Below are 13,261 nucleotides of genomic sequence, written 5' to 3' on the forward strand. Positions count from 1 at the left end.
GATGGTACCAGAATTTGAAAAGAAAACTGCTCGGCATCTGGGACCCATGCCTCACCTTGTGAGCTGTGATGGTGGTGGGATTGGAACGCAGGTCGGAAGGACAGTAAGAATGGGGCATCGCGGAGGCTGCTATGTGCCAGTTGGTGCTCAGAGACTTACCTGATTTGCCTCATAGACTCACCACAGCAGTCGCCTCTGGGGAAGGGTGTCAGCAGCGTCCCGTGAAGACTGGGAAAGGAGGGGAAGTGGAAAGAGATCAGGCGTTTAACCCAAATGCAGTAGCTAAGGTCAGAGGCAACAGGGACCAGCTGATGAAGGACCTTGTGACGACAGGGACCAGCTGATGAAGGACCTTGTGACCACAGTGAGGACATCAGAGTTTGCTCTGAAGGGTGTGAGCGGAGGGACGTGAGCTGACTTCCTTCTTAATGGATCACTCTGGCCAATGCGCCGGTAATAAGCTGTATCAGGACCAGGGAAGAATCAGAGAGGCCACTTCAGAAGCTGTGGCGGTGAGCTGGGGAAGGGACCTGGAGTGACTTTGGAGCAGAGGGCAGCCGTGGCACTGGGGAGCAGCAGTCAGATGTTGAAGTTAGAGAGAGCAGGGTTTTGATGTCCTGGATGAAGTTTAAGTGAAAAAGAGTCCAATCTGATGGTCCAAACGTAAAGAGGGTCTCAAGCCATGAAACTGGGGTATCCCCCTCCGGGAAGGCGAGACAGAGGAGTTCCAAGGGCTGAGCCTGGCCAGAGCAAGGGCCGGGAGCAGCAGAGGACCCAGCAAGGGGCAGAGGCTCAGAAGGGGCAGCCAGTGGGGCAAGAGGGGGTGGGATGGGCCTCGGGTGCTGGATGGGGAGAGTGTAAGGAGGGGGAGGAAGGGGCCCACTGGGGTGAGTCTGTCCACCATGGTGGTCACAAGACTGGAGTGAGTCCAGGAGAAACGCAGTCCGGGAAAGAGTCGTTCTTCCACCGAGGGTCTCAGATCACACTGAGAGGTAGAAGAATTCCACAGGCTTCGGGCCAGGATGGGTTCACCTTGACCTGTGATCTTGTTTAGGAAAAGTGGGGCACATGGGCTTTGGGACTACTGGTGCTCTGATGGACACAAGTGTCCCTGGAGACTTGAGCAACAACTGCACTGCACTCTTAGGATTCCGATTGTATCAACTCATATGATTCCCCAAATAGACCCACAAACTTGTATTACCACCACCCCTATGTTACAGACAAGGAGACTGAGGCACACGGTGTCTAAGTAAATAGCCCCCTAAAAACTAACAGCAGCAGAACTGGGCCGAGATCTTTCCTCGAAACCACATCACTCAGGGCCCCTGTGCCTCTGCTGGTTTCACCAGGTGTGTTACAGATGCTGAAGAAACAGAACACAGGCTCCAGCAACTCAGAAGCCCGTGAGAAGAAAAAAGTCCCCTTCTAATGGGGAGCCCCTGGGGAGAAGGACCCGTGACTGGCAGACCCTTACTGAGGAAGATTGAATCCTGAGCACAGCCTGGGTGACGTGAGTTCTGAGAAGCTTCTGAACTAATGTTAAGGCAGAAAAGTGCAAATGGAGAAGTCAAGAGAGCTAGAGAAGACAGGGTTGACCGACTGGCTCTGCAGAAAGACAGAGGGAGAGACCAGGGCCGTGCTCAGACCTCAGGCTTGGGATAGGGGCCCCTTCAGGTATTGACAGCCTCATCCCAATCTTTCTGCAGGAAAGGGATTCTCCTGGGCACACGTTGGCACAGGCTTTCCGTGACCAGCGTTGTTTGCCTTCCGACCCCACCACATTTTCAGCTCCTCTCCTGGCTTCCCCAACCGCCCTCCTGTGTGGGAGGCAGTCATCTCTGTGGGGAGTCACTCTGCATTTAGTTCTGATGTGTCTTCTGCCTCTGCGGCTTCCAGCTCAGCAAGTCCCCAGTCCTATTGCAAGTCCTTGTTCGAATTCCAAATCCTCTAAGGAAACTTCCTGCTTCATCTCAGAATTATTTGCCCCTTCCTCTGGTAGCTCCCAGATTTTGCCAATGTCTCCTTGGGGAACTACAAAGAGGAATTCTTCACTTTTCATCTCACAATGTGCTGAATTTGTAATAAACTCTTAGTAAATATGGAAGAAAGGAGCTGAGGGATGTGTGGAATGCTCACACGGAGCCTGGTCCTCAGTGGTCTCCTTTACTACTTAGAAAGAGCAAAGGGTTCTCAGAGTTGTGAAATGAAGACCTTGGCCTTCGTCCATCTGTCTGGAATCCCTTTGCCACTGCCTATTAGCTGCCTGGGAAATCACTCAACCTTTGAACTTGAGGAAGTTTCCTCCACTGTCAGTCATGGTTGCTGACACCCACCCTGCAGCGTTGGGGTGAAGGTGCTGTGGGCTGGTGTGACCCACCCAAGTGCCAGGCTGCGGTCCACGCAGGTGGGGCTCGTGGACGAGACTTGGTCTGCTGCGTTACTCTCCTTTGTGAAGGGGCTAATTCTTCTATTTTTGGGGTTGCACTGGGTATCCCAGAAATATATGCTGAATCCTAACCCCTTGCACCTGTGCTTGTGACCTTAGTTGGATATAAGGACTATGCAGATGTTATCAGATTAAGACAAGGTCAAGGGCTGGGAGGGTAGCTCAGTGGAAGAGTACCGGCCTTGCATACACAGGCCCCAGGTTTGATCCCCAGCACACATACACACAAAAAATGAGGTCATACTGGATTAGGGTGGGTCCTAACCCAATAATCAGTGTCCCTGATGTTAGGTGGGAATTTGAGCGACAATATGAGGGAGAGCGGAGTGACTAAGGCAGAGGACAGCGTACCACATGGTGACCAATCAAACAGGGGCAGGAAAACTCTACTGACCCTTACCTCCACCTGTCACTCAGCAGGACCCCTGCCCATTCTGGCTTATAGAGACCCCAAGCAGCCAGAGTCACGTGCGATTCTCTTCGGCTCCCTACCCTGACCTGTACCTGTGGGCGGGGCTGGAAATTTCGCCCGAGAGCCAAATTCCAATAAAGCTTGCTTCAGCCATTTCTGTCTGATTTTTTTGGCCGCTAACCGTGCCCCTTAGCTTATACCTATAAGAAGATGGAATTGTGGACACATACAGGGAGGTCACCATGTGTCCATGGGAGGTTGATGTGACACATCTGACGTCCAGGAATGCCAAGGACTGCCACCAGCCACCAGAAGCTAGAGACGCCAGGTGGACTCTGTCCTGAAGCTTCCAGAAAACTCACGGCCCTGCTAGCACCTCAGTTCAGCACCTCCAGCCTCCAGAACCACCGCGTGACTCTTATTTCAAGCCACCCCGTTTCTGGTGCCACACTATCTTCAGCAGCCCCAGGGGGCGGGCACAGGGATTCTGCAGACCTGGGCTTCTAAATAGAAGATGAAAGCCAAAGCGTTCATTCTCATGAACCATCTGAGAAGCCGAGGCGTCTGAGATCAAGGAGGAAGAGCCTGGCCTGTATGAACAGCAGGGAATCAAAGAAATGAAAATACCCAATATAACGTGGAATTTCACAAAATCAACATTTGCAATACTTTTCTACAATTCAGTTACTTAGCTGAGGTTTTATAGTTGGGTTTATACGTTAATTAAACAAGCACATTCCACCTCCAGGGAGCCAGCCCTGGGGTGCTTGGCAGCCACAACAGCTTCCCCATTCACTAGCCCCTGACCTTGGGCAGCTCAAGCCCTTTGGCTACCTGAGCCTCGGCCCCCTGGGGTGCCTGTCTGTTAGTGAAGTCAAAGAACTGAGATTCCTGACAAGGGTGGGGTGCCACTCTGCCTGTGGGTGCAATGTAATCTGTCCCCAACACCTACACCCCAAAGGGACAGCCCACCCAGCAGATGGTGCATCTCCTAAGAGTAGGAGCAGACATTCACACAGTCCAGCAAAGCTGACCCACACACCCGCGCCTGGTGGAAAGAAGGAGAAAGACGGGCGGCGTGGAGAGCAGCAGCTTCCAGCAAGTCATGGCGGACACGGGTTTTGTGGTGAAGATGCTCTTTATTTGATTTTCATTGACATTCAGTTGAAAGAGGGTTTTGCAGCGCTACGTAAGGGCCTCACATACGCATCTTAAAAGCAGTAACATTTCTTTAGAAATGAAAGGAGGAGCTGGGAGCTGCAGCGGGGGAAGGTATAAGACAGAAGCTTGGTGGCGGTTGGCAGGTTCCCACCAAGAAAGAGGAAGGTGCCCGTATGTGCCACCCAAGCAGAGGGGGCACGCCGGTGCTGCTCGTGCTCCAGCACCCGTCCACACAGGAGGCCTGAGCCCTCTTCCTCGTGCATCGACCACCAAGGCACAGCAGAGCCGGACTTCCAGCCCGGTGCTCACGGCGGGTCCCAGAAGTGCCATCGCTGCTTTCCAGAGGGGCTAAGACACATGGCAGTTTCAGGTGCCCCAGCGGCGGGAGGCCCTCCAGTTTGGGCAGATGCTGCGGCCTCAGGCCCCTGGGCTTCTCTCCAGGCGGCTGCTTTAGCTCTGACCATCAGGAGGGCCCGTGGTCACCGGGATTGGGTGTTCCAAGGCATTGCAGTCATCGGAGAGGAAAACCAGATCCTGCAAAAGACACACCACACAGTGGCCCTGGAGCCCGGGTGCAACTCCAGGACTCTGTTGTCCTCCAAGACCGCGCAAGTGTCCCCTCCCCCCCCCAGGAGAGCCGGTCCCTCTTTCTCCACATTCCCAGGGGATCTCCTGCTCTATTGTGATGTCACACTGGTTGAACGGGCGAGGGGGCAAGCGATGAGCTCACCGTGCTTCTTGGCAACCCTCGGGCCGGGCTCTGGAATAGTGTGCCGGACAATCAGGGCCCACCCTCCCTGCCCCGCACCCTCCCTGCCCTGCACCCTCCCTGCCCCGCACCCTCCCTGCCCTGCACCCTCCCTGACCCGCACCCTCCCTGACCCGCACCCTCCCTGACCCGCACCCTCCCTGCCCCGCACCCTCCCTGCCCCGCACCCTCCCTGCCCCGCACCCTCCCTGCCCCGCACCCTCCCTGCCCTGCACCCTCCCTGCACTGCACCCTCCCTGCACTGCACCCTCCCTGCACTGCACCCTCCCTACCCCGCACCCTCCCTGCCCCGCACCCTCCCTGCACTGCACCCTCCCTGCACTGCACCCTCCCTGCTCTGCACCCTCCCTGCACTGCACCCTCCCTGCACTGCACCCTCCCTGCACCGCACCCTCCCTGCACTGCACCCTCCCTGCCCTGCACCCTGCCTGCACTGCACCCTGCCTGCCCTGCACCCTCCCTGCACCGCACCCTCCCTGCCCTGCACCCTGCCTGCACTGCACCCTCCCTGCACTGCACCCTCCCTGCACTGCACCCTCCCTGCACTGCACCCTCCCTGCACCGCACCCTCCCTGCACTGCACCCTCCCTGCCCCGCACCCTCCCTGCACTGCACCCTCCCTGCCCCGCACCCTCCCTGCCCCGCACCCTCCCTGCACTGCACCCTCCCTGCACTGCACCCTCCCTGCACTGCACCCTGCCTGCACTGCACCCTCCCTGCACTGCACCCTCCCTGCACTGCACCCTCCCTGCACTGCACCCTCCCTGCCCCGCACCCTCCCTGCACTGCACCCTCCCTGCACTGCACCCTCCCTGCCCCGCACCCTCCCTGCACTGCACCCTCCCTGCCCTGCACCCTGCCTGCACTGCACCCTGCCTGCCCTGCACCCTCCCTGCACCGCACCCTGCCTGCACTGCACCCTCCCTGCACTGCACCCTCCCTGCACTGCACCCTCCCTGCACTGCACCCTCCCTGCCCCGCACCCTCCCTGCACTGCACCCTCCCTGCACTGCACCCTCCCTGCCCCGCACCCTCCCTGCACTGCACCCTCCCTGCCCTGCACCCTGCCTGCACTGCACCCTGCCTGCCCTGCACCCTCCCTGCACCGCACCCTCCCTGCCCTGCACCCTGCCTGCACTGCACCCTCCCTGCACTGCACCCTCCCTGCACTGCACCCTCCCTGCACTGCACCCTCCCTGCACTGCACCCTCCCTGCCCCACACCCTCCCTGCCCCGCACCCTCCCTGCACTGCACCCTCCCTGCCCCGCACCCTCCCTGCCCCGCACCCTCCCTGCACTGCACCCTCCCTGCCCCGCACCCTCCCTGCCCCGCACCCTCCCTGCACTGCACCCTCCCTGCCCCGCACCCTCCCTGCCCCGCACCCTCCCTGCACTGCACCCTCCCTGCCCTGCACCCTCCCTGCACTGCACCCTGCCTGCACTGCACCCTGCCTGCACTGCACCCTCCCTGCCCTGCACCCTCCCTGCACTGCACCCTCCCTGCACTGCACCCTCCCTGCACTGCACCCTGCCTGCCCTGCACCCTCCCTGCTCTGCACCCTCCCTGCACTGCACCCTCCCTGCACTGCACCCTCCCTGCACTGCACCCTCCCTGCACTGCACCCTCCCTGCTCTGCACCCTCCCTGCCCTGCACCCTCCCTGCACTGCACCCTCCCTGCACTGCACCCTCCCTGCACTGCACCCTCCCTGCACTGCACCCTGCCTGCACTGCACCCTGCCTGCACTGCACCCTGCCTCTGTCATCTTGCCCCCACAGACTAAGGGGAGAGGGGGACAAGGAGGAAGTGGAACAGGAAACATATAACAAACCTGTGCTACTCAAAGAAACGGTAACGCATAGCCAGTGACCAGGGTTTCTCAGGGACTCACTCTGGCCAGGCAGGGGCTGGAAAGCCCTTGGGCAGGTGCTCTGCTGGGTGTCGTGGGATCAAGGTGGTCAGGACGGTTCTGATAGGGTGTGAGTCTTACCCTTCCTGTGATGTTGTGAGAGGAGGACTAGCGTGTCACCACCTGACCCCCAAGGATACTGCATGTTCACACTGGGAGGCAGGACGAGGCCACAGCTCAGGGTAACCTGGGTGCTGAGGTTCTCCTACCAGAACCTCCTCCCACGGGGCGCTCCTGGGCTGCTGATCCTCCAGAAAGCCTCTGACAGCTCTGCTTGCCTATGGCAGTCTGTCCCAGGTGGCAGGGGAGTGGCCCCGGGTGTAGCTGTGGTGGAGGCCAGAGCCTCCTGAGTCCCATCGCTTAACGAGGGAGACCGAGCTACAGAAGGGCTCTGTGGACTGGAAGCCCCCCTCAAACCCTCCCCCCAGGCCTCCGTGCAAAGCTGAGAACATCTCTGCTGACAGCAAGCAGAACAGGGCGGTCGGGGACCGCCTACCCTCCTGCAGAACGAGTTCATGATGGTGTACAGCTTCCGCACTTTGTCCTTCAGCACGTCCACCTGGGCCACTTTCCAGCACTGGGGTGAGGCCACGAAGTCCCTTAGCTTGGCCAGCACACAGTAATTCTGGCAGTGGGCGACAGAAGAGGGCTCAGGGGAGAAGTCAGCAGCCAGGGGGACAGGAGCTAATAAGCTCCTGAGTCCTCCCTCACGGGGCCTCTCCTGCCCCTGCTGGATGGCAGCAACAGAGGATGCAAACCACCCCCGCTGGCCCGCCAGGCAGAGCCCACTTACATGGATGTCCAGGTAGAGCCCAGGCAGGTACCTCACACAGGACTCCTGCAGAAAGGACAGAGCAGTAGGGATGCCCACAGGGACACGCTCAGCCTGGTCACAGAGGGCTCCCAACCAGCCCAACCCCGATCCTGGGGTCTTTCTTGGTGCAATGACACCTGCAATACTTTCAGGTCACGTATGTCACATGCACCCTAAAACAACCAACCGGTCTTCCAGAATTTGCCTTCTAGAACACAACATTATCAGTTTTACTCTGAATCAAGGCACTATTTGATGCACACATAAACACATGGTAATATATAATAATGGCTGCATATGTCTATATATGTATATGTAAAACAATTTTATAGCTGTTTAGTTATATGATAGTTCTATAGTTATGTATAATTAGATACGTGTAATATATATAAATAAATCTAAAATATACAAATATATAAATAAATATGTATTATTGTAAATTAGTTACATGACAGTTATCTAGACATAGTACAATATGCCCTATATATTCATCTGCAGTACGTGTATGTGTGTGTGTGTGTGTGTGTGTACTTTTCTACTGCTGCATTTCACTCCTGTGTCTGTTCAGGGGTGCATACCAGGAGAACTCATTTCCTCCCCACCTATAACACCCTGTGAGACTGGGGCTTGTATCTTCCTCTGTGACCTAGTTTCTCAGTTGCAAAATGGAAGACTAGGAACGCATACTCTCTCCACTTCTTTTTAGTTCTAACATTCTGAGCCTATGGATTTTTTTTTGGCTTTTTTACCTTTTAAAATCAGATTCTTTTAAAAGACGATTGCTCTGTATGTTCATTCCATGGCAAGCAGTTGTGGTGCCCTTAGCCAACAAAGGTCCTTTGTACCAAAGAATATTAACTTATTCCATGATGTCGTTAATAAGCAAGTTGCAAAGCAGCCTGTGCCATTTGATCCCAATTTTGTTACAGCCTGGCACTGGGATACCTTGGCACAGACGGAAGGCGGACGCGCCATCCTTTGGAATGCAGTAGAAGCTGTTACCCCTGGGTGACAGAGTTACAGCACGCTTATTTTCCTCTGTGTGCGTTTTCCAAATGTTCTACAGACTATGCTACTTTTATAATGAGACAAAAATACATGTTATTCGGCTTCAAAAAAGAAAATACAAAGAGGGTGTTTGAGCCCTATAAACCCCAACATCTGAGAGACATTAGGTTCTTTCTGAAGCATTTACAAGCAGTCAAGAGACACTTTTCAGTTTTACGGATGGAAGCTCTTAATGAAGCTTAATGCATTTCTTTTCTCTATCGGATGCTCTACTCAGCCACCCCTTGGGACACCGACTCTGAGTTCCTGGGTGTTCTCTTGACCCAAGTTAGCCACCCTGGCTCACTCCTTTGACCCACAGGGGTCCCTAGGCTAATGAGGGGTCTCTGAAGTTCTAAAGTCTGTGGGGAGCTGATCTTTCCTTTTTGTACTTTTACTACAGCTTCTCTGATATTTTCTAATAAGTTCAAACAAAACTAGTGATGTCTTTGATTACTTTTCCTTATATTTAAAAAAACACAAATAATTGGTATATTTAGTAGGAGGGAAATATGCAAATGCCCTTGAGATTATCTTTTATTAGAAAAAAAGATCTAGTCTCCCTGCCTCCCTCCCTCCCACCCTTCCTTCCTTCCTTTCTCATCCAAAGGGGCAGGTGTGGGGGCTCACCACCGGTTCTGCAGCCTGCAGGCTCTGGAAGTCACCGGTGATCTCCCTGCTCAGGGTCAGCATCCTGGAGTAGCAGGTCGGGGGAGCTGGCCGTGCAGCGGGGAGCCCTGCCAGCAGCAGCAGGAGCAGAGACGTCTGGGGCGTCATGGTGCTGGGGCTCCCTGCAGCCCGGCCAGCCTCCCCTTTAAGCAGCAGCTGGGGGTGGTCCAGGGCCCAGGCTCCACGCCTCCATTTCCTGTGGGCCCAGCCAGCGTCAGCTCGCCCAGCCGGGTGGGAGAGAGGACGCGGCACGCCCACCTGAGCCGACACACTCAGACCTTTCATTAGGATCCCACGAGGTGAGGATGGCCGCTGGGTGGGGGTGACACCTGAGGGAAGCGGCCCTTCCTCCGGCAGTTTCTCTCCTCGGGAGTTTTTCTTGAACTGACAAGAACAGTAGAGAGGGGCAGAAGCCAGGGCGGGAGAGATGGAAGAATAGGAAGACCAGTCAGAGGCCAGGAGGGCTGATCTCAGGAGCTGGCTGACCTCCTGGGGCAGAGCTGGGGTGCGGGAGGGACTAGCAGTGAAGGACTGAGTGCCATTCCCTCGGCTGCCTGGATAGGACCACGATGGCTGCCTGGGGTCGTGGGGCCTGAGTGTCGTTGTCTCCGGGCCAACGTGTGGCTCTGTCTGAGTGAGCATCCCTGAGCCTCAGCACAGACGCGCGGTGCATGCAGGAAGGGCAGGGGCTCCACATGCCCAGGAGCTCCAGCTAGAGGCGTGAGCTCCCACCTAGATGCCCAGGGGCAAAGCAGGGCCCAGCCTGTTTCTCAAGTCTCCCTCACTTCCTGTGCCTGCACAGGCGCAAGGGAGATGCCCTACCATCTGGGCAGAGCTCGTGCCTGAGCATCAGCGTTTCCACAAGGTCTGAGCCAGTATCACCGTCTCCACTCGATCCTATCTGCGTCCCTGACAGGCATAGGCCACAGAGAATCGTCCCATTTCCCAGGTGGAGACCGAGGCTCAGAGAGCTCCAGCAACAACATGCCTGAGGCCACAGAGCCCGAGGCACGTGCCTCCAGGGGAGACTCCTGCCTGGAGCCGTGAGGAGCAAGAGTGTCTCAGTCAGAGACCAGTTTGGATCCTTGGGCTGCCCAACACCAGGAGCAAGCAAGGAAAGCGGGCCGTCAGGAGAGGGAGGAGGATCGCCGCCTCGCCCGAGCGGTGCTGCTGCTCCTGCGGCCCTCCAGCAGCTGCCAATGCGCATGCGCAAGCTTTGTGGGAAACCCGGGGAGTGGAGGGGCGGAGCAGGGGGTCCCGGCCCAGGTCTGGGCAGGCTCGCTCCGGCTCCGAGGAAGGGCAGACGAGGGCCTAGGGCAGGCTGCAGGTTCCCAGAAGAACCCAGCTGAAGATGAGAACCAAAGGAGGAGCGCATCGGGGTGGCATCCTGGACGTGGGCAGGCCTGGGGTCAGACAGGCAGGACACCCGGCTCCCGCCTCTCCCACTGTTTGCCTGGAGAAAGCCCCTGCTGACCCTGGTGGCCATTCCCCGTCTCACCAGCTGGCCCCACTGGACATGCCTCTGGTCCTTCCTCCCCTCATGTCTATCCAGTTTCCAGTCTTCCAAGCCCTGGCAGGGATGGCAGGCGGTGCCTTCCTGTTTTGTAGGCAACTGCGTGTTCTCTAAACACGTCAGGAGCTGCTGGCACCGTGTGCCTGTCGGCAGCCCCTCAGGTGGGCTAACCCGGGTCGGGAGGGCTGCCCTGGGCAGGCAGGTTTTCCTCTACGTGAAGTCACTGCGCGCACTCCTCTCTGTGCTGGCGCCTGGGCTGTGCCCCTGGGTGACACCCTGGTCCCGGCCTGGGACTGCAGGCCTGCTCTGAAAGGATCCAGGGCTTCTGCATGCAGAGGGCCTGGAGTTCAGGCCAGGGAAGGAAAGCAACCTTGTACCATCTACACCCAGGGCAGCGTGTGTGAGAGGAGATAAGTGTGTCGCGGGGAGAAGGACCTTGTTCCCCACTAGGACATGGCATGGGGTGTGGCTGGGGCTTCCAGAGCTCAGAGCTGCTGGGAGTTCATGGCACCTGTAAGTAGAATGAATGAGAGGCTGATCTGGAGCGGCCCCAGGTCCCAGCTGAGACGCGGTGGAAGTGTGGAGGCTGACAGAGAAGCAGGGGCAGGCCGCTGGGCAGCCCGAGGAAAGCCCACACCTAACTCTGCGGGCAAGGAGAGGTGAGGAGGTGCCGAGGAGAGCTGCCTGGTTCTGACTCCTGGGCACAGGAAGGTGAGCAGGGTCAGCCGGACCCGGGCCTGAGGGTGCAAGCGTGTGCCCGGGCCCTCCCTCTCCTCTCCAGCCGCTTTGGACTTCCTGGGAATCCTAAGTGGGGTCCTTGGCTCAGCCGCCTGCCGCCGGTCTCTCCGCTGATCACTCCCTCCTCCAGGGCATCTCGGTTTATCGGCACCTGGCCAGGCACAGCAGCTGGTCGGTAAGGCAGTGCTGAAGTGACTTTGTGGCCACTCCTGCTGCTCAGAGATTGGGGCACGAGCCAGGGAAGAAACCCCACACAGCACAGCTGGAACCAGCTGTCCCCATGGGCTCCCCCAAGGGACCCCAATGCAGTGGCTGCTGGGGAGCTGACCAGGTCATCCTTTCATGTACGCTGGGTTCTCAAAGGTCCTTGGCTTCTTCCCCTCCCCCCGTAGCCCCTTTCCTTGAAATCCAGGCAGAAGCTTTCCCAGGGGCCAGCGGAGGTCTTTGTCCTCCCAAGAAGCCCTCCTGTCCCCGCTGGTGTCTTAGATGAGTTTGGGACCCCATCGCCAGGCCTTGCTCAGGCCGGGAAGGCTGAAGGCCCCGGCTACAGGCCCACGGGTGTTTCCCAGCTCGGCACCAGTGTCTCCCGGTATGGACTCTCCTTCCGTTCACTGGACACATCTATTTACTGAGTCTGCTGTGTGCCAGGCACTGAGATGGCGACAGGGATGAAACAGTGAACGGAGCCACACAGGAGGTTAGTGGCAGAAATCCTGGTGTTTCCGGCAGCAGCGGCTCCATCCCAGGTGAGAGCTGAGTTGAGGGATGTGGTGGAGAAGCAGGCGGGTGGGTGGGGAGGGGCGTGTGTGTGTGTGTGTGTGTGTGTGTGTCCGTGTGTGTGTCTGTGTGTGTGTGTGTGTGTCCGTGTGTGTGTCTGTGCGTGTGCCATGCTGCTGGCTTTGAAGACAGTAAGGGCCACAAGGAGGAATCAGGAGGTCTCTGGAAGCTGAGGCGGAGCTTCTTTCCTACATAGGAATGCAACACGGCCCACCCACGTACGACTTCACCCCAGGGGTGCAGGGCAGACTTCTGTCTTCCAGAACTGTCGGATCACAAGTTGGTGTCATTTAAAGCCACTCGCATTGTGTGATCTGAAGTAGCGGCTACAGGAAAGGAAGACACCCTCTCTTCAGGCAGTAGAGTGACGGGAACTGAGCTTGGGGGTGCTGAGGATCAGGTAGGGGTCGAGAGTGTCCCCAAGGGTCTGTGTCTTGGAACTTGGTCCTCAATGTGGCAGAATCAAAAAGCAGTGAGACCTTTAAGAGGCGGCGTCTGGGGGAGGGGCTAGGTCACGGGGAGCATGGCCGGTGGAAGGGTAAGTGCTGGCCTCCTGGGTTGTTAGTCCTTTTCAAAAGAGCAAGACTGGCCCCTCCCTGGTCTCTGGCTGGCTTTTTTTTTTGGCCAGGAGATCGCTATCTCAAAAGTGCTCCTGCCATTGTGATGGCATCTTTCACATTGTGACATGGCCTAGGGGTCCTCCCCAGAAGTTGGGCCAAGAAGACCTCTGGCCTTGTACTTTCAGTCTCCAAAGCTGTCAGTGAAGTAAACCTCTTTTTTTTTATATACCCAGTCTCAGGTATTTTGTTATAGTAACAAACGTTTACAGTGGAACCTTAGAAATTATCTAGACCAACCTGTCTGATGCTTATGCTTTATTTACAGCCTTTCTGTCAAGTGCTCATCCAGAATCTGCTTGTATACCTCCCTGGATGTGGAGCTCACTCCTCCTAAGGCTGCCCTCCAGAGGTCACTGCAATGCACACTGCCCTCGTCTTTCTCT

The 13,261-nt window shown here is 57.1% G+C and overlaps 1 protein-coding gene across 1 annotated transcript; it reads right to left on the minus strand.

The window, feature by feature from the left end:
• Window positions 1-4,472: 4,472 nt before the first annotated feature.
• On the minus strand, window positions 4,473-9,338 carry Cytl1 (cytokine like 1). The gene is made up of 4 exons (XM_047567628.1): window positions 9,192-9,338; window positions 7,494-7,538; window positions 7,197-7,325; window positions 4,473-4,556 (listed from the first exon to the last, which is right to left on the minus strand). Exons 1-4 carry the CDS (start codon window positions 9,336-9,338, stop codon window positions 4,473-4,475), a joined length of 405 nt encoding a protein of 134 aa, XP_047423584.1.
• Window positions 9,339-13,261: the final 3,923 nt, after the last annotated feature.

Source organism: Sciurus carolinensis, chromosome 10 (genome assembly GCF_902686445.1).
Source record: "Sciurus carolinensis chromosome 10, mSciCar1.2, whole genome shotgun sequence".
Classification (NCBI taxonomy): domain Eukaryota; kingdom Metazoa; phylum Chordata; class Mammalia; order Rodentia; family Sciuridae; genus Sciurus; species Sciurus carolinensis.

Coding starts and splice junctions, on each gene's coding strand:
- Cytl1 (XM_047567628.1), bottom strand. CDS start 9,338: ATGACGCCCCAGACGTCTCTGCTCCTGCTGCTGCTGGCAGGGCTCCCC. Junction 7,539..9,191: donor TGCAGGCTGCAGAACCGGTG/GTGAGCCCCCAC, acceptor TCCTTTCTGCAG/GAGTCCTGTGTGAGGTACCT. Junction 4,557..7,196: donor TGAACTCGTTCTGCAGGAGG/GTAGGCGGTCCC, acceptor TGTCTTTTGCAG/GATCTGGTTTTCCTCTCCGA.